The sequence below is a fragment of the Papio anubis genome, chromosome 7 (assembly GCF_008728515.1).
Source record: "Papio anubis isolate 15944 chromosome 7, Panubis1.0, whole genome shotgun sequence".
NCBI lineage: Eukaryota > Metazoa > Chordata > Mammalia > Primates > Cercopithecidae > Papio > Papio anubis.
The window spans coordinates 17,872,514-17,898,959 of record NC_044982.1 but is presented as its reverse complement, the minus strand read 5'-3'; the positions used below and the strand labels follow the sequence as shown (position 1 = coordinate 17,898,959).

Sequence of the window (26,446 nt, the reverse complement as noted above, 5' to 3'; positions counted from 1 at the left end):
TGTGTGCTGTTTTACCAACAGAGCCAGGGCACTGGCATGAAGGGGGCCTGACAGCATTCACCACAGTGGCAGCCCCAACTGCCTCTTCCAGCAAGTTTCTCCACCATCACTGTAATGGCTCTAATGATTGAGCAGCAGTTTGCAGACTTCAGTAAGATTCTCTGGCAGTAGTCCTCACAGTTCAATGACTTTTGCTCTAGTTTAAGCTCTTCACCAAGCAGTGGTTCTGACCATTCAGCTCTGGCCTGCTGCCTCTGGCAAGCTTCTCCTTCACCAAGTGACTGCTCTCACTGTTCCACTGAGGGCTGCACCCTCTGGCAAGCTTTTTTGCCACAAGCTCACTGAATGTTCTGGTGGCAGTTGAGTTTAAGCAAAGATTAACATAGTAAGTATCCTTTTAAATTCATAGTTGAGATTGTTGAAAAATAAGAAAAATAGTCTAGTTACCAACAATAAAAGGGGAGCAGAAAACCAGAGCAAAAAAGCCACATTTGGAAGGGGAGGGGCCAAGAAGGCCAACTAGAAACAGTTGTGATCAGAGGCTCCCACCGAGAAGACTGAAAATGGCAAGAGAATCCTACACCGGCAACTGAGGTATCCAGGTCCTCTCACTGAGACTGACAAGGTGGTCAGCATGACCCATGGGGAGTGAGGAAAAGCAGGGTGGAACTACAGCCCACGTGGGAGCCATAACAGCCCACCTGGGAGCTGCACGGGACAAGGGGAGCTCCCACTCCCAGCCAAGAGAGGCAGTGAGTGATTGTGCTATCCCGCACGGGAAACCACACTTTTTCCACGGATCTGTGCAACCTGTGAATCAGGAGATCCCCCTCGTGAGCCCATGCCACCAGTTCCTTGAGTCCCAAGCACAGAGCTGCACAGATTCACAGTGGCCACTTAGCTAGAGACTGTCTAAGACTACCAAGTTCCTGGGGCAAGGGGCGGCCATCATGACTTTGGCTGCCTGCTGCCTCAGAAGACTGAGCTCCCTGGGGGAGGGCAGCAGACATCACTGCAGCTCCAGTCTGCCATTTCTCCTCTGCAGGTGCCTGGGAAAATGGTCAGTTTAGATCCAGGAGGAATTCACCACAGTGCAGCACAGAGGCTGTGGCAGATGGTGGCCAGATTGCCTCTTTAGGTTGGACCCTGACCATACTCCCTCACTGGGTGGGGCCTCCCTGCAGGAATTTCAGCAACTCCAGCCAGAAGTTTGCAGACAGAACTCTAGTCTCCCAGGGACAGAGCTCCTGAGCACCATGGTGTCCATGGATCAGCAGACTTAGTCTTTCCCTCTGCCAACTGTGAGGAATCTGGGCAGTCAGGATGAGTGGGATTCCCCCCAGTGCAATGCACCCCCTCTGCCAAGGGGTAGTCAGAGTGCTTTCATTAAGTGGGTCCTGGATCTTGTGCCTCCTGACTGAGTGAGACCACCCCAACAGGGGTTGCTAGACACCTTATACAAGGGCGTTCCCACTGGTATCAGTTCAGTGACCCTCTGGGTCAAAGATCCCAGGGAAAGGAGCAGGCAGCCACCTTTACTGTTTTGCAGCCTCCACTGATGACACCTCTAGGTGTGGGAGGGACCCAGGCAAAGAAGGTCTGGAGTGGACCTCCAGCAAACCTCAACTGGAAGAGCAAGAGGGGCCTGACTGTTAAAAGAAAAACAGGCCAGGCATAGTGGCTCATGCCTGTAATTCCAGCACTTTTGGGAGGCCGAGGCAGGTGGATCTTGAGGTCAGGAGTTCAAGACCAGCCTGGCCAAGATGGTGAGACCCTGTCTCTACTAAAAACTACAAAAAAGTTAGCTGGGTGTGGTGGCAGGTACCTGTAATCCCAGCTACTTGGGAGGCTGACGCAGAGAATTGCTTGAACCCAGGAGGTGGAGGTTGCAGTGTGCCAAGATCATGCCACTGCACCCCAGCCTGAGTGACAGAGCAAGACTCTGTCTCAAAAAAAAAAAAAAAGAAAAGATAAAGAAAAAGAAAAACAAACAGCAATAACAAGAGCATTGACAAAAAAGCCCCTACAAAAACCCCATCCAAAGGTCAGTAGCCTCAAAGATTGAAGCTAGATAAACTAACAAAGATGAGACAGAATCAAAGAACAAAATGCTGAACACTCAAAAAGCCAGAGTGCCTCTTCTCCTCCAGATTAACACAACACCTCTCCAGCAAGGGCACAGAACTGGGCAAAAGCTGAGATGGATGAACTGACAGAAGTAGGCTTCAGAAGGTGGGTAATAATGAATTTTGTTGAGCAAAAGGAACATGTTCTAACCCAATGCAAAGAAGCTAAGAAACATGATAAAACACTACAGGAGCTGTTAACGAGAATAACCAGTTTAGAGAGGAACATAAATGACCTGATGGAGCTGAAAAACACAACCAAGAATGTTACAACGCAACCACAAGTATCAATAACTGAACAGACCAAGCATAGGAAAGAATTTCAGAGCTTGAAGACTATCTTGCTGAAATTAAAACACACATACAAGATTAGAGAAAAAAAAAAAAAGAAGGAAAAAGAATGAGCAAAACCTCTGAGAACTATGGGATTATGTAGAAAGACTGAACCTGTGACTGATTGGGGCACCCGAATAGAACAAAGTTGTAAAACATAATTCAGGATATCATCCAGGAGAACTTCTCCAATCTAACAAGACAGGCCAAAACTCAAATTCAGGAAATCCAGAGAACCCCAGTAAGATACTCCACAAGAATATCAACCCCAAGATACATAATCATCAGATTCTCCAAGGTCAAAATGAAGGAAAAAAATGTTAAGGGCAGCCAGAGATAAAAGTCAGGTCACCTAGAAAGGGGAGACCATCAGACTAACAGTGGACCTCTCAGCAGAAGCCCTACAAGCCAGGAGAGACTGGGGGCCAATATTCAACATTCTTAAAGAATTTCCAACTCGGAATTTCATATGCAGCCAAACCAAGCCTCATAAGTGAAGGAGAAATAAAATCCTTTTCAGACAAGCAAATGTTGAGGGAATTGGTCACCACCAGGCGTGCCTTGCAAGAACTCCTGAAGGAAGCACTAAATATGGAAAGGAAAAAGTGTTACCAGCCACTGCAAAAACACACTGAAGTACAAAAATCAATGACACTATGAAGCAACTACACTAAGTGTGCAAAATAACCAGCTAGCATCGCGATGACAGGATCAAATTCACACATAACAATATTAACCTTAAATGTAAATTAGCGAAATGCCCCCAATTAAAAGACAGGGAATGGCATGCTGGATAAAGAGTCACGACCCATTGGTGTGCTATATTCAAGAGACTTATCTCATGCATAAAGACACATACAGGCTCAAAATAAAGGGATGGAGGAAAATTTACCAAGCAAATAGAAAGCAGGAAAAAGCAGGGAGTGCAATCCTAGTTTCTAACAAAACAGATTTTAAACCAACAAAGATCAAAAAAGACAAAGATGGGCATTATATAATGGAAATGAGATCAATTCAACAAGTAAAGCTAACTATCCTAAATATACATGCACCCAGTACGGGAGCACCCAGATTCATAATACAAGTTCTTAGAGACCTACGAAGAGACAACTTAGACTCCCACATAACAGTGTGAGACTTTAACATCCCACTGTCAACATTAGATCATCAAGACAGAAAATTAACAAAGATATTCAGGACTTGAACTCAGCACTGGATCAAGTGGACCTGATAGATATCTACAGAACTCTCCAACCAAAAACAATAGAATATATATACTTTCTTCTTGGCACCACATAGCACGTACCCTAAAATCAATCACATAATTGAAAGTAAAACACTCCTCAGCAAGGACAAAAGAACTGAAATCATAACAGTCTCTCAGACCACAGCACTATCAAATCAGAACTCAAGATTAAGAAAATCACTTAAAACCACACAACTACACGGAAGTTGAACAATCTGCTCCTAAATGACTCCTGGGTAAATAATGAAATTAAGGCAGAAATCAAGAAGTTCTTTGAAACCAATAAGAACATGGAGGCAAGATACCAGAATCTCTGGGACACAGCTAAAGCAGTGTTAAGAGGGAAATTTATAGCCATAAATGCCCACATCAAAAAGCTAGAAAGATCTCAAATTGACACCCTAATATCACAACTATAAGAACTAGAGAACCAAGAGCAAACTAACCCCAAAGCTAGCAGAAAACAAGAAATAACCAAGATCAGAGCAGCACTGAAGGAAATAGAGACACGAAAAGCCCTTCAAAAAATATTAATGAATCCAGGGGCCAGTTTTTGAAAAAATAAATAAAATAGACCATTAGCTAGACTAATAAAGAAGAATCAAATAGACACAATAAAAAATGATAAAGGGGACATCACCATTGATCCCACAGAAATACAAACAACTATCAGAGAATACTATAAACATCTCTATGCAAATAAACTAGAAAATCTAGAAGAAATGGATAAATTCCTGGACACATACACCCTCCAAAGACTGAACCAGGAAGAAGCTGAATCCCTGAATAGACCAATAACAAGTTCTGAAATTGAGGCAGTAATAAATAGTCTACCAACCAAAGACAGCCCAGGACCAGACAGATTTACAGCTGAATTCTACCAGAGGTACAAAGAGGAGCTGGTACCATTTCTTCTGAAACTATTCCAAACAACTGAAAAAAAGGGACTCCTCCCTAACTCATTTTTTTGAGGCCAGCATCATCTTGATACCAAAACCTGGCAGAGATGCAACAAAAAAAGAAAACTCCAGGCCAATATGCCTGAAGAACATTGATGCAAAAGTCCTCAATCAAATACTGGCAAATTGAATCCAGCACACATCAAAAAGATTATCCACCACGATCAAGCTGTCTTCATCCCCAGGATGCTAGGCTTGTTCAACATACACAAATCAATAAACATAATTCATCACATAAACAGATCTAAAGACAAAGACCATATGATTATCTTACTAGATGCAGAAAATACCTTCGATAAAATTCAACATCCCATCATGTTAAAAACTCTCAATAAACTAGATATTGATGGAACATACCTCAAAATAATAATGATAAACCCCACAATGAGTATCATACTGAATGGGCAAAAGCTGGAAGCATTCCCCTTGAAAACTAGCACAAGACAAGGATGCTCTCTCTCACCACTCCTATTCAATATTGGAATTTCTGGCCAGGGCCATCAGACAAAAGAAAGAAATAAAGTGTATTCCAATAGGAAGAGAGGAAGTAAAACTGTCTCTGTTTGCAGATGACATGATCATATATCTAGAAAACCCCATTATCTCGGCCCAAAAGTATCTTAAGCTGATAGGCAACTTCAACAAAGTCAAAGGATACAAAATCAATGTGCAAAAACTACCAGCATTCCTATATACCAACAATAGACAAACAGAGAGCCAAATCATGAATAAATTCACATTCACAATTGCTATGAAGAGAATAAAATACCTAGGAAAATAGCCAACAAGGGAAGTGAAGGACCTCTTCAAAAACTACAAACCACTGCTCAAGGAAATAAAAGAGGACAGAAACAAATGAAATAATTTCATGCTCATACATAGGAAGAATCCATATTGTGAAATGGCCATACTGCCTGTATTAGTCTGTTCTCACACCACTATGAAGAAATACCTGGCTGGGTGTGGTGGCTGACACCTATAATCCCAGCACTTTGCAAGGCTGAGGCGAGCAGATCACTTGAGGTCAGGAGTTGAAGACCAGCCTGGCCAACATAGTGAAACCCTGTCTCTACTAAAAGTACAAAAATTAGCTGGGCATGGTAGTGCATGTCTGTAATCTCAGCTACTCAGGAGGCTGAGGCAGGAGAATCACTTGAACCCGGGAGGCAGAGGTTGCAGTGAGCTCAGATTGTGCCACTGCACTTCAGCCTGGGCTAAAAAGGTGAGACTTCATCTCAAAAACAACAACAACAACAACAAAAACCCCAGAGACGTGGTAATTTATAAAGGAAAGAGATTTAATTGACTCACAGTTCTGCATTACTGAGGAGGCCCCACGAAACTTACAATCATAGCAGAAGGCAAAGGAGGAGCAGGCACTTTCTTCACAGGGCAGCAGAATGGAGTGAGTACAAGCAGGTGAAATCCCAGACAGATAAAACCATTAGATGTTGTGAGACTCACTATCACAAGAACAGCACAGGAAAGACCTGCCCCCATGATTCAATTACCTTCCACCAAGTCCCTCCCACAACACGTGTGAATTCAAGACGAGATTTGGGTGGGAATACAGGCAAACCATATCATTCTGACCCTGGCACCTCCCAAATCTCATGTCCTCACATTTCAAACCCAATCATGCCTTCCCAACAGTCCACCAAAGTCTTAACTCATTTCACCATTAACTCAAAAGTCCACAGTCTAACATCTCATCTGGGACAAGGCAAGTCCCTTCCAGCTATGAGCTTGTAAAATCAAAAGCAGTTAGTTACTTCCTAGATACAATGGGAATACAGGCTTTGGGTAATACAGCTGTTCCAAATCGGGGAGACTGGCCAAAACCAAGGGGTTACAGGCCCCATTGAAGTCCAAAATCCAGCAGGGCAGTCAGATCTTAAAGCTCCAGTGATCTCCTTTGACTCCATGTCTCACATCCAGGTCATGCTGATGCAAGAGGTGGGTTTCCATAGTCTTGGGCAGCTCCGCCCTCGTGGCTTTGCAGAGTATAGCCCCCTTCCTGACTGCTTTCACGGGCTGGCATTGAGTGCCTGAGGCTTTTCCAGGCACATGGTGCAAGCTGTCTGGTGTTCTACCATTCTGGGGTCTGAAGGATGGTTGCCCTCTTCTCACACCTCCACTAGGCAGTGCCCCAGTAGGGACTCTGTATGGGGGCTCCGACCCCACATTTCCCTTTCGCACTGCCCTAGCAGAGGTTCTCCATGAGGTCCCCACCCCTGCAGCAAACTTCTGCCTGGGCATCCAGGCATTTCCATACATCCTCTGAAATCTAGGTGGAGATTCCCAAACCTCAATTCTTTACTTCTGTGCACCTGCAGGCTCAACACCACATGGAAGCTGCCAAGGCTTGGGGCTTCTGATCTGAAGCAACAGTCCAAGCTGTACTTTGGCCCCTTTCAGCCATAGATGGAGCAGCTGGAATGCAGGGTACCAAGTCCCTAGGCTGCACAGAGTAGGTGGGACCTGGGCCTGGCCCGTGAAACCATCTTTTCCTCCTAGGCTTCCAGGCATCTGATGGGAAGGGCTGCCGTGAAGACTTCTGACATGTTCTGAAAACACTTTCCCCATTGTTTTGGGAATTAACATTCAGCTCCTCATTATTTATGCAAACTTCTGCAGCTGGCTTGAATTTCTCCTCAGAAAATGAGATATTCTTTTCTATCACAGTCAGGTTGCAAATTTCCTGAACTTTTATGCTCTGGTTCCCTTTGAAAACTGAATACTTTAAACATCACCAAAGTCACCTCTTGAATACTTTGTTGCTTACAAATTTCTTCCTCCAGATACCCTAAATCATCTCCCTCAAGTTCAAAGTTCCACAAATCTCTAGGGGAGAGGGAAAATGCCACCAGTCTCTTTGCTAAAACATAACAAGAGTCACCTTTGCTCCAGTTCCCAACAAGTTCCTCATCTCCATCTGAGACCACCTTAGCCTGGATTTCATTGCCTGTATCATTATCAGCATTTTGGTCAAAGCCATTCTACAAGTCTCTAGGAAGTTCCAAACTTTCTCACATTTTCCTGTCTGTTTCTGAGCCCTCCAAACTGTTCCAACCTCTGCCTGTTACCCAGTTCCAAAGTTGCTTCCACATTTTCAGGTATCTTTTCAGCAGCATCCCACTCTACTGGTACAAATTTACTGTATTAGTCCGTTCTCACACTGCTATGAAGAAACACCTGAGATGGGGAAATTTGTAAAGGAAAGAGATTTAATTGACTCACAGTTCCACACTTCCTGAGTTCCAGGAAGCTTACAATCATGGCAGAAGGCAAAGGAAAGCAGGTATCTTCTTCACAGGGTGGCAGGCTAGAGTGAGTGCAAGCAGGTGAAATGCCAGACACATGAAACCATCAGATGTCATTGGACTCACTCTCATGAGAACAGCACGGGAAGACCTGCCCCCATGATTCAATTACCTCCCACCAGGTCCCTCCCACAACATGTGGGAATTCAAGATGAGATTTGGGTGGGGACACAGCCAAACTGTATCACTGCTCAAGGTAATTTATAGATTCAATGGTCAGAAATAAGACCACATATCTATGACCATTTGATCTTTGACAAACCTGAAAAAAACAAGTAATGTGGAAAGGATTTTCTATTTATTTATTTGTTTGTTTGTATTTTTTCTGAGACAGAGTCTTGCTCTGTCTCTCAGGATGGAGTGCAGTGGCATGATCTCGGCTCACTGCAACCTTCACCTCCTGGGTTCAAGCAATTCTCTTGCCTAAGCCTCCCAAGTAGCTAGGACTACAGGCACACACCACCACAACTGGCTAATTTTTGTATTTTTAGTAGATACAGGGTCTCACCATGTTGGTCAGACTGGTCTCAGACTCCTGAGCTCACGCGATCTGCCCACCTTGGCCTCCCAAAGTGCTAGGATTACAGGCATGAGTCACCACACCGGCCAGATTTCCTATTTAATAAATGGTGCTGGGAAAACTGGCTAGCCACATGCATAAAATTGAAACTGGACCCCTTCCTTACACCTTATACAAAAATTAACTCAAGATGGATTAAAGACTTAAATGTAAAACCCAAAACTATAAAAACCCTCGAAGAAAATCTAGGCAATACCATTCAGGACACAGGTACAGGCAAAGATTTAATGATGAAAATGTCAAAAGCAATTGCAACAAAAGCAAAAATTGACAAATGGGATCTAATTAAAATAAAGAGCTTCATCACAGCAAAAGAAACTATCATCAGAATGATAAGGCAACCTACAGAATGGGAGAAAATTTTTTGCAATCTGTCCATCTGACAAAGGTCTAGTATCTAGAATCTACAAGGAACTTAAAAAAAATTCACAAGAAATAACCCCATTAAAAGGTGGGCAAAGGACATGAGCAGACAGTTCTCAAAAGAAGACATTTATGCAGCCGAGAAACATATTTAAAAAAGCTCAACATCACTGATCATTAGAGAAATGCAAATCAAAACCACATTGAGATACCATCTCACACCAGTCAGAATGGCGATGATTAGTCAAGAAACAACAGATGCTGCTAAGGCTGTGGAGAAATAGGAACACTTTTACTCTGTTGGTGGGAATGTAAATTAGCTCAAACATTGTGGAAGACAGTGTGGTGATTCCTCAAAGACTTAGAACCAGAAACACCATGTGACCCAGCAATGTCATCACCGAGTATACACAAAGGAATAGAAATCATTCTATTACAAAGATACTTGCACACATATGTTCACTGCAGCACTATTCATAATAACAAAGACATGGAATCAACTCAAATGCCCCCCAGTGATAGACTGGAAAAAGAAAATGTGGTACATATACACCATGGAATACTATGCAGCCATAAAAAGTAACAAGATCATGTCCTTTGTGGGGACATGGATGGAGCTGGAAGCTATTATCCTCAGCAAACTAACACAGGAACAGAAAACCAAATACTGCATGTTCTCCTTTATAAGTGGGAGCTGAACAATAAGAACATAAGGATACAGGGAGAGGAACACACACTGGGGCCTGTTGGGGGGCAGGGGGGCGGGAGAGCATTGGGATAAACAGCTAATGCACATGGAGCTTAGTATCTAGGTGATGGGTTGACAGGTGCAAAAGCCATCATGGCACATGTTTTCCTATGTGACAAACCTGCACATCCTGCACATGTATCCCAGAACTTAAAATAACGTAAAATAAAAAAAAATTTTTAAAGCCACATCTGCCCTAACAGTATAGGAGACTAGTCTTGCACCTGAACCTCCTAGACAAAACTGGAATTCATGAAGGGATGTACATTAATTGTACTCATTACAGTACTAGCTTTCAAATTTTTATGTTAATTTTAGGTTCCAAAATACTCATAGTGATAATCTAATACCATTATTTCCAAATTTAAAAAAAAAATGTTATCTCTGAATCATTAGCATCCAGAGTAAACATGGGTTATATAGTTTTTTGAAAAATTTTCTTCCCTCAAGTTTCACAGAGATAATGGTCAACTAAGCAAAATGGATACTGTGAGAAAAATTCTTACTCTAGTTTGAAGACTTTTTGAACACTGGAATATGAACACAGTATTGGTTTCCTAGAGGCTGTAACAAATTACCATAAACTGTGTGTCCTAAAACAACAAAAATTCATTCTCTCACAGTTCTGGAGACTAGAAATCTGAAATCAAGATGTTGGCAGAGCTATGCTCTATTGTGAAAGTTCTTGGGAATAATCCTTCCTTGTTCTCTCTAGCTTCTGGTGGTTGTAGCAATCCTTGGTGCTCCTTGGTTTATAGGTACATCACTCCAATCCTCTGCTTCCATCATCATGCTGCATTCTCCCAGTGTGTCTGTGTCCCTATATCTTCACATGGCCTTCTTATAAGGATATCAGTCATTGGATTTAGAGCCCAACCAAATCTGGTATGCCTTTGCCTTAAGCTGATTATATCTGCTAAGACTCTATTTCTAAATGAGGACACATTCACAAGCACTGGGGGGTTAGAACTTCAACATATTTTTTCAGGGGGACACAACTCAACTCACAACAAATACAATAGTAATGAATTATAATTTCCTTCTACAAATCATAAATCTAAAGACAATATAACCTGGAAATGTTTTCTTTAAAATAAATATTATAGCTTGCTATCAAAAAAGGGGCTATAGCCAGGCATGGTGGCTCATGCTTCTAATCTCAGCACTTTGGGAGGCTGAGGTGGGTGAATCACTTGAGGTCAGGAGTTCAAGACCAGCCTGGCCAACATGGTGAAACTCCGTCTCTACTAAACATACAAAAATAAGCCAGCCATGGTGGTGCACACCTGTAGACCCTGTTACTCAGGAGGCTGAGGCAGGAGAATCGCTTGAACTCGGGAGGTGGAGGATGCATTGAACCAAAATCACGCCACTGCACTCCAGCCTGGGTGACAGAGCAAGACTCCATCTCAAAGAATAAAAATAAAAAATAAAAAAATAAAGGTGCTATAGTCCCTACAAAAAAACCTGTTTCAAAAAAAAGTACTCGAAGCCATCAAACAAGAGATAGTATTATCTGATGATAAAAGAGTCACAGGAAATTTAGAACTGGATTATACTTATTTTTTCACCATTACTCTGACTAGTGTATAGAGTAGTGTATCGTATAGTGTAGTGTATAGTAAGGGCCTTTTAGGTCATTGGAAAAATTTGCTCAAAATTAATTACTTTTCAACTCAATAATATCATTAATAAACTTTGCTCTTCAAGGTTGCTTTAAAAGAAACATCAATTATTTTATTTCAGTGTTTTATGCTGAAACTTTCTTCATTTTTCACCTCGAGCCAGGAGTTAGAGACCAGCTTGGGCAACAGGGTAAAATCTCATGTCTACACAAAATACAAAAATTAGCTAGTAAAAAATTATTGGTAATAATTTATCGATAATTAAAATACTGCACAGCTATACTTACATTGTTATGATTTTGTCTTTTTATATTTCAATATACTAAACATTAAATTATATATTTAGTTTCACTAATTTTACTTTAAATTTTTTTGACTCATGAATATCGTAAGAAATAAAATACAGATATTTAATTACATGCAATTTTTTTTTGGCAAAAATTCTCCAAACAGCATATTGTCATTTTCTTCTAGTATTACAACCATATCTCAGGAGAAAAACAGAGAAACCTTTTTTTAAAAATGTGTCTGGCAATAAAGACTTTATGAAAGAAGCTTATCTAACCTGGCCTGGGTTCTCCATAGAGGAGGAAAAATCATACTTGAGAATTCACAAACACAGGGTGGCTTTCGCAAACCTTAGATTCAAATTTATACTAATTACATGATTTATGTAATCCCAGTTAAATAAATTTTCAGTGGTTCTTGATGGTAGCACACAAGACACCTGAAGAAAGAAACACATAATCTCTACAGAAGCACACACCCTCGATGCAGACATCATGGGATTCCCACAGGTAAAGCCCAATCAAACATGAACTTACAATACAAATTTAAAATGCACAAGAAGGTGGACCACTAGGAGGGAGTCAGCAGAAAAAAAACAAACAAACAAACAAGAAAACATCCAAAGAATGGGAAGAAAAACACGGCATAATGAGATCCTTGGAGATAATTAGATTTTATATTCTTTATCTGAAATGGGTAGTTAAGATTAAAGATAGAAAAGAGTAGATCTAAAATATAAACAAGAAGTATGACATTAAAATATCTCAGGCAAACTTGAAAACAAATAGAAGTTATAAAAGTGACAATTATCAAAATTAACTAATGGGTAGGTTAAAAACAGATGGGAATGAACTGCTATAAAAAGAATTAAAAACTAGAATAAAGATCTAAAAAATTACACAGATGCTACACAGAGACAGACAGAAAACATGAGATGAGCAAGACGAGGACTAATAGTGTAGAATTAAAAAACAGAAAGTCCATTATAAACTCGGAATTGGCCAGGTGCCGTGGCTCACGCCTGTAATCCCAGCACTTTGGGATGCCACGGTGGGCAGATCATGAGGTCAGGAGATCAAGACCAGCCTGGCCAAGACGGTGAAACCCCTTCTCTACTAAAGATACAAAAATTAGCCAGGCATGGTGGTGGGTGCCTATAATCCCAGCTACTCAGGAGGCTGAGGCAGAACCACTTGAACCCAGGAGGTGGAGGTTGCAGTGAGTTGAGATCGCAGCACTGCACTCCAGCCTGGGCGACAGAGCAAGACTCTGTCTCGAAAAAAAAAAAAAAAAAAACTCAGATTTGATTATAATTAAAACTTAAATCTGGAGGATATAAGTTTTTAACAGAAACTTTCCAATATGTATGGCCAGAAGCAGTGGCTCACACCTGTAATCCCAACACTTTGGAAGGCTGAGGCAGGTGGATCACCTGAAGTCAGGAGTTCGAGACCAGTCTGGCCAACATGGCAAAACCGTGTCTTTACTAAAAATACAAAAAATTAGCTGGGCATGGTGGCAGCTGCCTGTAATCCCAGCTACTTGGGAGGCTGAGTCAGGAGAATAGCTTGAACCTAGGAGATGGAGGTGGCAGTGAGCCAAGATTACGCCATTGCACTCCAGCCTGGGCAACAAGAGTGAAACTCCATCTCAAAAAAAAAGAAACTTTCCAATATGTCATTATATAGAAAAGTGCAAAAGGCTGGCAAAAATTTAGAAAGCATTTACTTCATGAACATTAAGAATATAAACATTAGGTCGGGCACAGTGGTTCACACCTGTCATCCCAGCACCTTGGGAGGCCAAGGCAGGCTTGAGCCAGGAGTTAGAGACCAGTCTGGGCAACATGGTAAAATCTCATGTCTACACAAAATACAAAAATTAGCTAGGTGTGGTGGTGCATGCCTGCAGTTCCAGCTATTCAGGAGGCTGAGATGGGAGGATCACTCAGCTTGGCAGGTGGAAGTTGCAGAGATTGTGCCACTGTACTCCAGCCTGGGTGACAGAGTAAAACACTGTCTCAAAAAAAAAAAAAAAAAATCATAATCACTAAGCCATGTTGCATTTTTATACTTCTTTAACTGATTGCCATAAAATTGAGCTGTTTGCTAGAAATTTTCCTATGACAAGCTACTTTAACTATAGTGAATTATTTTTTATAAAATGTTAAGTCTCAGGATCATAATAGACGTACATTCATTTGTTGAGGAAAACAGTATTTGCTTATTGAATGATTCAAAGAGATACTATGTTTTATAATATTTAATCCGGCATGACTTTAGTGATCTTGTTACAATTAACCAGTATAAAACCACACATATCCCTTTTAAGTTAAAATCCACCTGTTTTCCTCTTGAATCAATGATAGAAATTAAAATAAAGGTGAATATAGAAGAATATATATAAGTTTTTGACACAGGGTCTCACTTTGTCACCTAGGCTGGAGTGCAGTGGCGTGTTCATGGCTCACTGCAGCCTTGGCTTGCTGGGCTCAAGCAGTCCTCCTGCTTCAGCCCCCCAAGTAGCTGGGACTACAGATGCACACCACCACGCCCAGCTAATTTTTGTATTTTTTTGTAGAGACAGGATTTTTCCACTCCTGAGCTCGAGCAATCTGCCCACCTTGGCCTCTCAAAGTGCTGAGATTACAGGCATAAGCCACCATGTCTGGCCCTTACGAAGAATATTTAAAAACAAAAATATAGAATCATGAATTTTCTATACAACCTAACGTAAAGCTCTTGTCCTAGAAGGAGCCACTAACACTAGCAGACAATTTTTCAGTACTAATATAAGACATACATCCACAGATTCGGAAAGCACAACAAATCCTAAGCAGCGTACATGAATTCAGAGACATGCATGATGTTATTAAACCACAGAACTGCAGAATAAAGTAAAAGAGAGAAGTGGAAACAAGAAGACTCATATATTTCAACCAAGAACTCCAGAAGCAGTTGTATTAGCATTTAAGAATGAGAGTAAAAAATCAAAATATGTTCAGACTAGTGGTATACTAAGGTCAGGGTGGTTGTAACAGTTTATTCTAAGTGTCAATATGCTGCCTATAGAGAACTTTTAAATAATAATAATAAAACTGAATAAAAATTAATCTGCTTTTTAGGAACAGTGATGTCAGTGACAAAATACTTTTGCTGCCAGGATAGACCACTTCCACCATTCTGCCCTTGATAAACCACTGATTCAGACAAAAGGAGCTAAGTAAATTTCTAACAAATCTTTCATTAAAGAAACTCTAAGGTAGGAAAAAGAAAATGATAAAAGCAAAAAGTATGATATCTAAGAAGAAAAGGTAAACAAAGAAATGTATAAGCACAAAAAATCCTGAATAAACAATGACTGAATAAAACAATAATAATGACAATTGAAGGGGGTTATTGAGGGTAAAAAAATTCAAAGCTGGACATCAATAACTAAAAAAGGGGAGGACAGTGACCAGAGTTCAAGTGTTCTAGAGACTGTGATAAACTTTAGATTATTAGTTGTTTATATATTAAATACTTAACGGTAACTCTAAAAGAGAATAGACCATGACTTTTAAGTCAATAGAATAATTACAATTCATGCTACCTATCTTCAAACTGGCCTTTACTGTGGTTAGATAATCCTTGCCTTCATCTGTTGATCATGATCTCTGCTCACTGCAACCTCTGCCTCCCAAGTTCAAGAGACCCTCCCACCTCCACCTCCCAAGGACCTGGGACTATGGTCATGTGCCATCATGCCTGGCTAATTTTTGTACTTTGTGTAGAGACAGAGTTTCGCCATGTTGCCCAGGCTGGTCTTGAACTCCTGAGCTCAAGTGATCCTCCTGCCTCGGCCTCCCAACGTGTGCTGGGATTACAGACGTGAGCCACCATGCCCAGCCTTGCTATCATATTTTTTACAGTAACTATTCCTAACTTTTGCAACTAGCACTCTTCCTATAGTATCCTCATCCTATAATATTCCCTGCCATTTTGCTTAGAAACTCGAAGCTGCCCATATATCTTCAACTACCCTAGGTTAATAGTAACGGCCTTGCTCCTATAATTGAGCCTTGCCCATCTCTCTACCTGACAGCTTCATCTGCCTCCTACAAATGGACTAAGTTCTATTTACAATATCCTTCCCTCAACTGTCTACCCTCTTAGTTTCCAGTTCTTTTTTGATTTTATTTTTAGTCCCCACTATGCCTTAGAAAAGTTTCCAGTTCTAAATTATGTATAATCCATAGTCACAAAGGAGAGAAAAACTTAGCTTCTGTTTACTTCCTATATTCTTTATTCAACAAGTTATTGGAAATTTGCTCAGTTTAGGCATGATGATAGGAGGTCCCATAAAGCAAAGACTGAGTACAATTACATTTCTCTATGTGGCACCATGAGCAAGTAGACGTTGAATAAATATTTCAACATATTTAAAGTCTTTTTAAAATGTGCCTAGTCTTGCTTTCTTATATTTGTAAAGGTTAGAAAACGTGACAGCTTAACCTATGTTCAAGTCTAAGAGCCTCTTACCCTTTTTCAGCTTCCGGACAGCCAACATACAATGACTAGGAGAGAGATCCCATATTCTTAAGGTTTTATCATCACTTACAGTAGCACAGATGGGCAGATAAGGGTGTGTAGCTAAACCCCACACCTCTCCTTCCATGTGTCCCTATAAAGAAAACATAGGATCAATTTAGTGTATGCGTGTGTGTGTATTTATACACAGTTTTATTTAGAATAAAGCTAAAGATAACATTCAATAATATGTGAAAATAGATAGGATACTGAATAGTGAGTAAGTCTAACAAAACTTTTCTGTTTATCTTTGGGAAACACAATAAAATATCTCTGTAACAACTTTAGCTCCACAATTACAATATAATCAAGTGACAATTAAAGTTAGCTTGTAATCCTAAAACATTCTCTGGGTGGAGAGAATAGGAATCGGCTGCTCTGGAATGTTAGTAATTGCCACACAGGAGGCACTTTCCTGCATCAGAGAATGAGGAGCTCCACAGACCTGCTCACCAGTGAAACTAGTAAAAATCAATTAAAAAAAAACACAACCATTTAAAGTCTCTGAAAATAGTTCCAAGGAGATGCAACAAAGGAAGGAACATTTATTCAAGAAAATCTGCTAAAATTTGTTAAGAACAGTGAGAGTCTATGGTATTTAAACTGAGATCCACTCCCTTCCTCTCTCTTTATCTAGATGGAAACTCCGAGACTGATGCAACCAAGAACACTAGGCTCTCCCTCCCTAGATCTCCCGCTCAGAGCGCTATCTTCCCAGGCAGGGCAGGATGTCAGCATTTCTCATCCTGCCCTCAGTCTCCTGTTGCTGAGGCTAAATTCTTACTGAGCTCAGCTGACAGATGAGACATAGCTTCTGCCCAGCCCCTCCTCCAGATGGAGGCTCTACTTTGGATATGGTGCCTCTGAGAATAATGGGGTCCTGGTGGTAACTCAGGAACAGCTGAGACTACTGTCCACTGTCCCCTCTCCCCTTACCAAGTACTCAGGGCCTAAAGCCTGAGACACTCGAAGATAAGGATTCCATTGACCTCACTCTCAACTCCAGAGCCCTAGTTCAGAGATTTTGCCTGGAGGGAGAGACAACCAGAAAACCAGATAGCTCCTAATCTCTTCTCAAACGAACTGACTTCACTTACAGAGGAGTGTGAAAAAGCTCATGCGTAAGTATGCTCTCAAAAATGGTGAAAATTGTTTTGAAAATTTCTTAACTATTCTTGAATATTTTTTCTTCTATATGGTTTTTAATATGTTTCCAGAATTTGTAAAAAAAAATCTAATAAAAAGTAATTCGGAGGAGACTGGTAGGCTCACTGGAAATATAGGCTAAACTGTAGGCCAGCTAGTTTGTCCAAGAGAACTAGCTGGGAGGAGCCTGCTTAGAGTCAGAAACAAACCTCAAACACTAACCTTGGGAAGTATCCCTTTAAAGGAACCTGAATTTGATTGGTTTAGCCTGTGGCACAATTTATACCTGAGGAAAATGTTGAAAACTGAAAACAATAGAGCAATAAGCTAGCAATTAAAGGAGTTTAACAGTTGGGTGTGGTCTGGGAAAGAGACAAAGATGAGGGAACCCTTCCTGAATTATGTTATAAAGTCATTATTACCCTGATATTAAAGCCTGATTTCTTGTGATATCAAAGATATGACAAGAAAACTAAAGACCAATATCCCTTATAAATACTAATGCTAAAATCCTCAACAAAATAGTGGCAAACCAAATCCAATACATATAAAAAATTAGATACCACAACCAAGTAGGATTTATCCTAGGAATGCAAGATTGACATTACATAAAAAATCAATGAATGTAATATACTATATCAACAGAATTAAAAATGAAAACCACATGATCAGCTTAATAGACACAGAAAAATTGACAAATCCCTCCCCATCTATGATGAAAATGCTCCTCAAACTTGGAATAAAAGGGTAGTAACTCCTCAACTTAAAATTAGTAAGGAGCATCTATGAAAAACCCAAGTTAACATTATACTCAATGGTGGAGGACTAGATGCTTTCACTCTAAGACCAGGAACAAGACAAGGATGTTCTGTTCTCACCACTTACATTTAACAGTGTACTGGAGGTTCTAGTCAGGACAATGGGACAAGAAAAAGAAATAGCAGGCATCCAGATTGGACAAGAAGAAGTAAAACTACGTGTATTTACAGATGACATAATCTTGTATACAGAAAATCCTAAATAATCCACTATAAAACTATCAGAACTAATAAATGAGGTCAGCAAGTTTACAGGTTATAAGGTTAATGTGAAAATCTACTGCATTTTGATATACAAGAAATGAATAATATACAATCAAAATTAAGAAAACAATTGTATTTATAACAGCATTAAAAATAATGAAAGTTAAAAATAAATTTAACAAAATGAGTGCAAGATCTATACACTGAAAACTACAATACACTCAGAAAAAGTTAAAAGAAGATCTAATTAAATAGGGAGCTTATCCCATGTTCATGGACTGAAAGACTTAATGTTATGATGGCACTTACTCCCCAAGGTGATCCATGGAATAATGCTGCTACAAACACTGTACAGTTTGTTGTTGTTGTTGTTAAATATATGTAAACACTTCTGTAGGGTACATATATTCCTATACTTGTAATTACTATCATTTTATAATATTTTTATTTCTAGCATGGAGAGTTTCTCAAAGTTTTCTTAACTATTCTTGAATATTTTTTCTTCTATATGGTTTTTAATGTCTTTCCAGAATTTGTAAAAAATCTAATATTTTGATTGTGATTAAATTTATACAACTTATTTCTTTTATTCTTTAGTAAAATCTTACAGTTCTTTTAACACAGGTCGAGTATATTTTTAGCTATATTTATTCCCCATTACTGTATTTTTTTGTGTGTGTGAACACCATTCTTTTAAAGAAATGAGGTCTCCCTCTGTCACTCAGGCTGCCATGCAGTGGTGCAATCATAGCTCACTGCACCCTTGAACTCCTGGGCTCAAGTGATCCTCCTACATTAGCCTCCTGAGTAGCTGGGACTACACATGTGTGCAAGAAAACCCAGCTAATTTTATTTTATTTAGAGGTGTGTGTGTGGGGGGGGTCTCACTATGTTGCCCAGGCTGATCTTGAACACTCGGCTTCAAGTGATTCTCCCACCTCAGCCTCCTGAGTAGCTGGGATTATTGGCATGAGCAACTGCACCTGGTGCAAGTAACATTTTATTTATTTATTTATTTATTTATTTATTTATTTATTTATTTATTGAGAGGGAATCTTGCTCTGTTGCCCAGGCTGGAGTGCAGTGGCACGATCTTGGCTCACTGGAACCTCCACCTCCCAGGTTCAACCAATTCTCCTGCCTCAGCCTCCTGAGTAGCTGTGATTATAGGCACCTGCCACCATGCCTGGCTAATTTTTGTATTTTTAGTAGAGACGGAGTTTCACCACATTGGCCAGGTTGGTCTCAAACCTGTGATCCACCTGCCTGAGCCTCCCAAAGTGCTGGGATTACAGGTGTGAGCCACGGTGCCCAGCCAGCAAGTAGCATTTTTAATATCATATCTTCTAACTAGTTATTGCTAGTGTATAGAAACACTATTGATTTTTATAAGTGGATTTTGCATCTAATCACTTTACAGAACTCTTTAATTAGTTCTAATATTTTTTCAGTTTATTCCCTTGATATTCAAGGCATAGGGTTATAACACCCAAAAATACCAATACTGTTGTCCATTCCTTTCCAACACATACACCTTAATTAGTGTTTTGTTTTACTGGATTGGCTAAGACCTCACACAAAATGCTGGACAATAATGGTGTGATCTGGGATCCTTATCTTGTTTCCAATCTCAAGAAGAAAATAAGACAATTGAAATCTTGAACTCTACAATAAATACTAAAAACAACAGGACATTTTAAAAAATTTTAACTGGGAGGCCAAAGGTTCGGCGCTTTAGGTTCCTATGTAAGCAAACCAAAGCCCAATGTAAACAGTGAAATGAAACTAGAGACTATGCCAATCAGAATCTGCCAACCAATCTCTAAGTGAGGTCTTTCCATTCTAACCAATCAAATACATTTTTTTTTTGTTTTACTTCCGGACTCAGCCTATAAAATCTCACTGCCCACACTGCTACAGTGGATCTCTCTGAGCCTTTTCCAGTGCTGCCTAATTCATGATTTTTTTTTTTTTTTTTTCTGAGACAGGGTCTCACTATGTTGCTCATGCTGGGCTCAAGCAATCTGCCCACCTCATCTTCCCAAACTCCTGGGCTCAAGTGATCTGCCTGCCTCAGCCTCCCAAAATGCTGAGATTACAGGCATGAGCCACCAAGCCAGCCCTCTTTTAATGTGCAGATTAACTCTGTTAAATTTATTTTGTCTAAAGTTTTTCTCGTAACAGACATTATTTGTGACTTCTAAATCTTTTTTCACAGTTAAGAAACTGTGTTTTTAATAATTTCATATTTGGATTCATCTGTAAAAGCATACTTGTGTTAATATTTTCCAAGACATCACAAACATGTTAAACACCATGACCTCACCATCTTTTTACTTCAAAGGCATATTATGTAAGTGAAATTAAACAGTAAGACACCAATTAATTTAACATATAACATTTCATCATCTGTTTACAAATTTTCCTTGACCCATCAAAATGTTACATTAACATTAAAGCCTGCCCAGTGTTCTCATCTAGGTGTGCTCATTGGTGTTGTAACAGTGAAGTGGGGGTTGCAGAAGAAATAAGTCTGTATTAAGAAAGAAAATTGTTTTTCAGGGTAAAAAGGCAAGCCAAAGTTTGGTGTTGCTATGTAGAGTTGCATAAGGACAATTTTTCAACAAGATGTATCCTGTTTCATTTACTGTTTTATGGTATTAATTTATTTCCCTATTTTCCAGAAAAATATAATACATAGAAGAAATATAAATCTACAAATCAAATCCAGCATTCCTGATGGAAATGTTAAGGATCATATAACCAGCACCTAATCTTGCTTTTTAATTTTACATCTCTATCACATAATTTTTATATTTCTGGATTGTTTTATTATTTATATCTTTTCACTGATATTTAATTTTCAACAATAAACTTTTAGCATACATTCACATATTCATTTTTATTTTTTCTTAGAAACTTAAGAATGACCTAATAAAGAGTTTCAGAGAAAAATAATTGCCTTAGGCTCAACAAATATACCTTACATAAATAAAATTAAAAACAGACTGGGTTAAATTAATTACAACTGGTTTTTCTTTTCATTGGTCCCTTATTTTGTGATAAGAAATTACTTAAAATATTGGCAATTATTCCATATAAGAATATGTATATTTACTGATACCCAATCATTTAGCTATAACCAAATTTGATTTTTTTCTGTATACATTAACAAATATTTCCCTAATTTAACATTATTTTTCATCACTGTCAACTTTTGGCTCTTATATATTGAAATAATCAATTGTATGTAAAGAAAAAAAAGCAAATTAGCATTTAAAATTACCTGAACCAGAAGTGTTATTGGGCCACTTTTATCCACTTCTAGTATTTCACCATTCTTTGTGCCAACTAAAATATGACCATGTCCTAAGGATATGGCACGTATAGATGGATTATCTTCCAAGAGAAGACCTGAAATGTTAAATGAAGATGTTCTTCTAGACATACAGTTACTATAATACAAGGGTGTATATATTGCCAATTAAGCTACTTTGACAGTGAAAATCATATTACAAGGTTTTCTCCTGTATTTTTTCTAATAAATGTACTACATTATCCCCATTCAATTGAGTAATCTCAAAATAAGTACCACCTATGTATTATAATTCTATGATTCTATTCTCAGATTTCCTCCTACCATTCTGACAACTATTTGTTTACCTCTTCTTATATTAGCCCTTCCTCATCCATCTCCTGCCCCTCTTAGAGTATTTACAATCTTCTTATTAGTAATTTTAATTCAACTCAAGATACATAGTCAGCCCTCAGTATCCTTCAGGGATTGATTCCAGGACCACCACAGACACCAAAATCTATGGATGCTCCAGTCCCTCATATAAAATGGTGCAGTATTTGCATATAATCCACATACATCATTCCTTTTTTTTTTTTTTTCCAGGATGGGGTTTTGCCATTTTGCCCAGACTGGTCTTGAACTCCTGGGCTCAGGAGATCCACCCACCTGGGACTTTCAAAGTGCTGGGATTACAGACGCAAGCTACCACGCCTGGCCCCCATATGCTTTAAATCACCTTTAGATTGCTTATATCTAGTACAATGTAAATACTATGTAAATAGCTGTTATACTGTATTTTTAATTTATATTATTTTTATTGTTCTATTGTTACCTTTTATTTTTCTCTCGCATATTTTCTATTTGCAGTTGGTTGAATCTGAGGATATGGAACCCCTAGATACAGAGGGCCGACTATATTTATGTCTACTTGTCCTAGGGAGGCTTCAGCAACACATTAGTAAAGATGATAGACCCAAATCCTGCCCTTCCAGAGCATACAATGAGGATAACAGACCCTGTGTTAGGAGCATATTGAAATAGGAGCACATAGCAGTGGAATTGAACTTTTTCAAGAGGAGGTGAGTACAGGTGGGGGAAATCATCCTAGAAAAAAGATCAGGTTTGACATTTGAAAAATAAGTATGTTGTCAAGTAACTGGAGGGGGTAGGAGGGAAGAGGAAGGACATGTTTTAGGAAAAAGTAAAAACATGTAGAAAGGCCCAGAGGTCAGGGAGAGTGTGATGCCATGCCTTAAAGGAAGAAATGTGCTCAAAAGAAAATGCACCTTCTGGGCCCACAGCCCGGAGGATGGTCAGCGGACAGGGAGTTGGGCCTAATACTGCCCTTGCACCCTTCCTCCTCTTAAAAAAAAAAAAAAAAAAAAAAAGCCAAGCACAGTGGCTCATGCCTGTAATTTCAGTGCTTCAGGAGGCCAAGTTTAGAGGGTCACTTGAGTTTGAGACCAGCCTGGGCAACATAGAGAGACCCTGGCTGTACAAAAATTTGAAAATTTGCTGAGTATGGTGGCAGGCACCTTTAGTCCCAGCTACTCAGGAGGCTGAGGCAGGAGGACCACTTGAGTCTAGGGGTTCAAGGTTTCAGTGAGCTATGACTGCACCACTGCACTCTAGCCTGGGCAGCACAGCAGGACCCTGTCTCTTAAATAAATAAATAAACAAACAAACAAACAAACAAACAAATGGCAAACGGAAAAAGGGCCTGTGAGGCTAGAGAAGCAGGGTCAACAAAATGCCAAGGTGAAACAAAATGTCAAAGTTGGACACAAGTTCCTGACTGGTGATAAATGTGATGTTCACATGGAAATTTTCTTTGGAAAATTAATGTTAAAAATTAGGATTCATAATCTTGTACTTCACAAATATTTTACCATGTGCATCACAGAAAATAGATTTTTGAAAAGATGGCAATGATTCTGGTATCATTAAGTGATTTCTTCCACTTAATGCTGATGCCCAACAAGAAGGAAAAATATATGCCATGTGTTCCACCTCAGTGATCAAGCATATTAATAAGCAGTTAATCTTTTTTCCTATAAAAATCTCCCATAAGTCTCAAATCACCTTTAGATCCCGGGGCCAATGCAGCTCTTTTTATAGCATAGGTCTTGAGACATCTTTCAAAAGAGTCATCCCAAAGAGCTATTATACCATCTTTTCCTCCAGTTACAAACCCCTATGAAAAAAAAAGGTCCAAGTTAATAAAAATCTAAATATTTTTTTAAATAGTAGCCTTTTTCCTTATATTGAAAACTTCTAGAAAAAAGAATATAGCCAAAAGTTACAGCTTGTAAAGAATAGGAATAAGCATAAGAATCCATTGTTTTTTAAACCGTCTACATGGAATCCGCAATAATATTTACAGTGACACTAAACATTTTACTTTTAGGATGGGGCTTTAGAAACATAGTTTCTAAAATCTGTAACTATACCTCAGATTACCACTCAGAAAGTTACATATATCCTCCTAGAGTCTACATAATAACCTCATCCTTAAAATAAGAAAACAATAATAGTAACTACCTGATAGGATATGGTGATTATATATAAACAGCTGGTTTTTGACACATAGCATGAGCTTAAGAACATGAAGTTAAACTTTAAAAAAAGAAAAAAGAAAAAAAACAGCAGACCTGGCTGGCACAGTGGCTCATGCCTGTAATCCAACACTTTGAAGCCTGAGGTGGGAGAAGAGCTTAAGCCCAGGAGTTGGAGACTACACTGGGCAACATAATCTCTACCAAAAAATTTTTAAAAATTAGATGGGAGCAGGTGGCACTTGCCTGTAGTCACAGCTACTCAAGAGGCTGAGGCAGGAGGATTTCTTGAGCCCAGGAGTTGGAGGCTGCAGTGAGCTGTGATCACACCACTGCACTCCAACTTGGGTGACAGAGTGACCTGTCTCAAAACAAAACACTGCAGACCTATTTCATTCTGTGTTCAGGAGTTTGAAAAGAGAAACAAAGAAAAGTCAAGATGAGCCTAGCCCACAGACTACTGCTGGATAGTCCAGCCAAGCAGAAAGGCAGTGTTCCTTTACTTCTGAAAACGCTTTACTCTCCATGACAGATTATGTTTAACTTGAAATCTCTTTAGGTTACTTACTTTTTCCAAAGCATGCATACTGAACACTGGCCCATCATGTGCTTTCACTGTTTTTACAAGAAAGATGTCTCTCCAGATACACACATCTCCTGTGGATGTTCCAGAAAAAGCCATCTCTTCAGTCCATCCATACACTGCACACATCATTGTGTCATTTTTCCCCAGTGTGCCTATGTAGCCTTTTCTTCCAATCAATCCTCCCCCTAGTTCACAAAAAATATTATGAAAGTACCACTTTCAAAATGTATGCAATTATAAAGAAGCAAAATTCCTTTTCTACTGTTGTTGTTGTTGTTTGAATAGAAAGGCATGCAACAGTAAGGAGAACTGAAAAATACAGGTGTCTCAATCAGTGATGCGGGTAACACCTTGCATATCTGCATTAAGACCGTAACTTTTTAGATAAACAAAGACCTGGACTAAGTCTGTTTTAATCAGTCCTTAGCACTTTTGATGATGTTTTTAAAAGTTTTCATTATGACATATTTAAGAATACAAAAAGGCATTTAAAAACCCCAATACAATGAATGCCTGTACATCCACTGACCTACAAAAAGATCCCAGAGTAACTGAAATGTCATGCCAATCTCATCTCCCTTCTTCACCCTCTGCTATTGTGAATGTGATACTGATTCTTCTCATGCATTCCTTTATATATAACATATTCGTGAATTTTTAAGCAATGTCATATTTTTTCATGTTTTAAATTTTTCTATAAATATCATCCTGTATGTATTCTTTTGCAACTTGCTTTATTCACCAATGATTTGTTATAGAGTTGTTGACATGTTAGAAAACTCACTTTCATAACCATATAGCATTCCATTATATAAACATACCATGGTTTATCCATTTTCCTATTAATGGGCATTTAAGTTACTTCCAAGTTTTTGCTATTAAAAGCAATGCTGCTTTAAACATTCTTGTAAAGGCCTCTTCTACACGAGTGCAAGAATTTCTCTAGGAATGCCTGGGAATAGTAATAGAGTAATGTGCAAAAGGCATAGCATATAGATCAGAGAGGGATCAGCTCTTGCCAAACTGTTTTCCAAAGTTTATATACCAATGCACATCCCTACTAACAGTGAAAAGAATTCCTTGTTTCCCACCTTTGGGAACAGTTTGTGTTGTCACACTGGGGAATATGAAACACCAACTGAATTTTATTGTGGTTTAAATTTGCATTTCTGTGAATATTATGCTTGATCATATTTTCATATTTTTATTGGTCATCAATCCTATTGATATCTTTTGCCCGTTTTTCCCAATTGAACTCACAAATTCCTTCCCTCCTTCATTCATTCAAGAAATACATTAGCTGGGCATGGTGGTGGGCGCCTGTGGTCCCAGCCACTTGAGAGGCTGAGGCCGGAGGATAGATTGAGCCTGAGGGGCAGAGGTTGCAGTGAGCCATGATTGTGCCACTACGTTCCAGCCTAGGTGACAGAGCAAAACCCTGTCTCAAAAAAAAAAAAAAAAAAAAAAGAGAAAGAAAAAAGAAATATACATGCTAGGCACTATTCAATGTACCAGGGATAGACTTATGAACAAAAGAGGCAAGACAACAAAATTCCTTGGAGCTTCATGGTGAGAGACAGTCAATAAATGTAACTAGTAAAATATACAGTGTGTTAGATGATGATGGGTGCTTTGGAGAAAATGTAAGCATAAAAAGGAGACAGGAAGCGGGAGGAGTCC

At 39.3% G+C, this 26,446-nt stretch overlaps 1 protein-coding gene across 14 annotated transcripts in view; it reads right to left on the bottom strand.

The window, feature by feature from the left end:
• Window positions 1–26,446, bottom strand: part of EML5 (EMAP like 5) — a 221,287-nt gene that overhangs the window by 61,413 nt on the left and 133,428 nt on the right. For 12 of the 14 annotated variants that reach the window (XR_002523464.2, XM_031667922.1, XM_003902140.5 and 9 more), the window contains 4 exons: window positions 24,749–24,951; window positions 23,708–23,819; window positions 21,614–21,741; window positions 16,112–16,253 (listed from right to left, as the gene is read on the bottom strand). Coding sequence is in view for 13 of the 14 variants with exons in the window: in XM_031667922.1 (XP_031523782.1) it covers window positions 16,112–16,253; window positions 21,614–21,741; window positions 23,708–23,819; window positions 24,749–24,951 (585 nt within the window). In the remaining variant the exon portion in view is untranslated. The remainder of the gene's footprint in view (window positions 1–16,111; window positions 16,254–21,613; window positions 21,742–23,707; window positions 23,820–24,748; window positions 24,952–26,446) is intronic. The other 2 variants (XM_031667920.1, XM_031667921.1) reach the window with 1 other exon arrangement.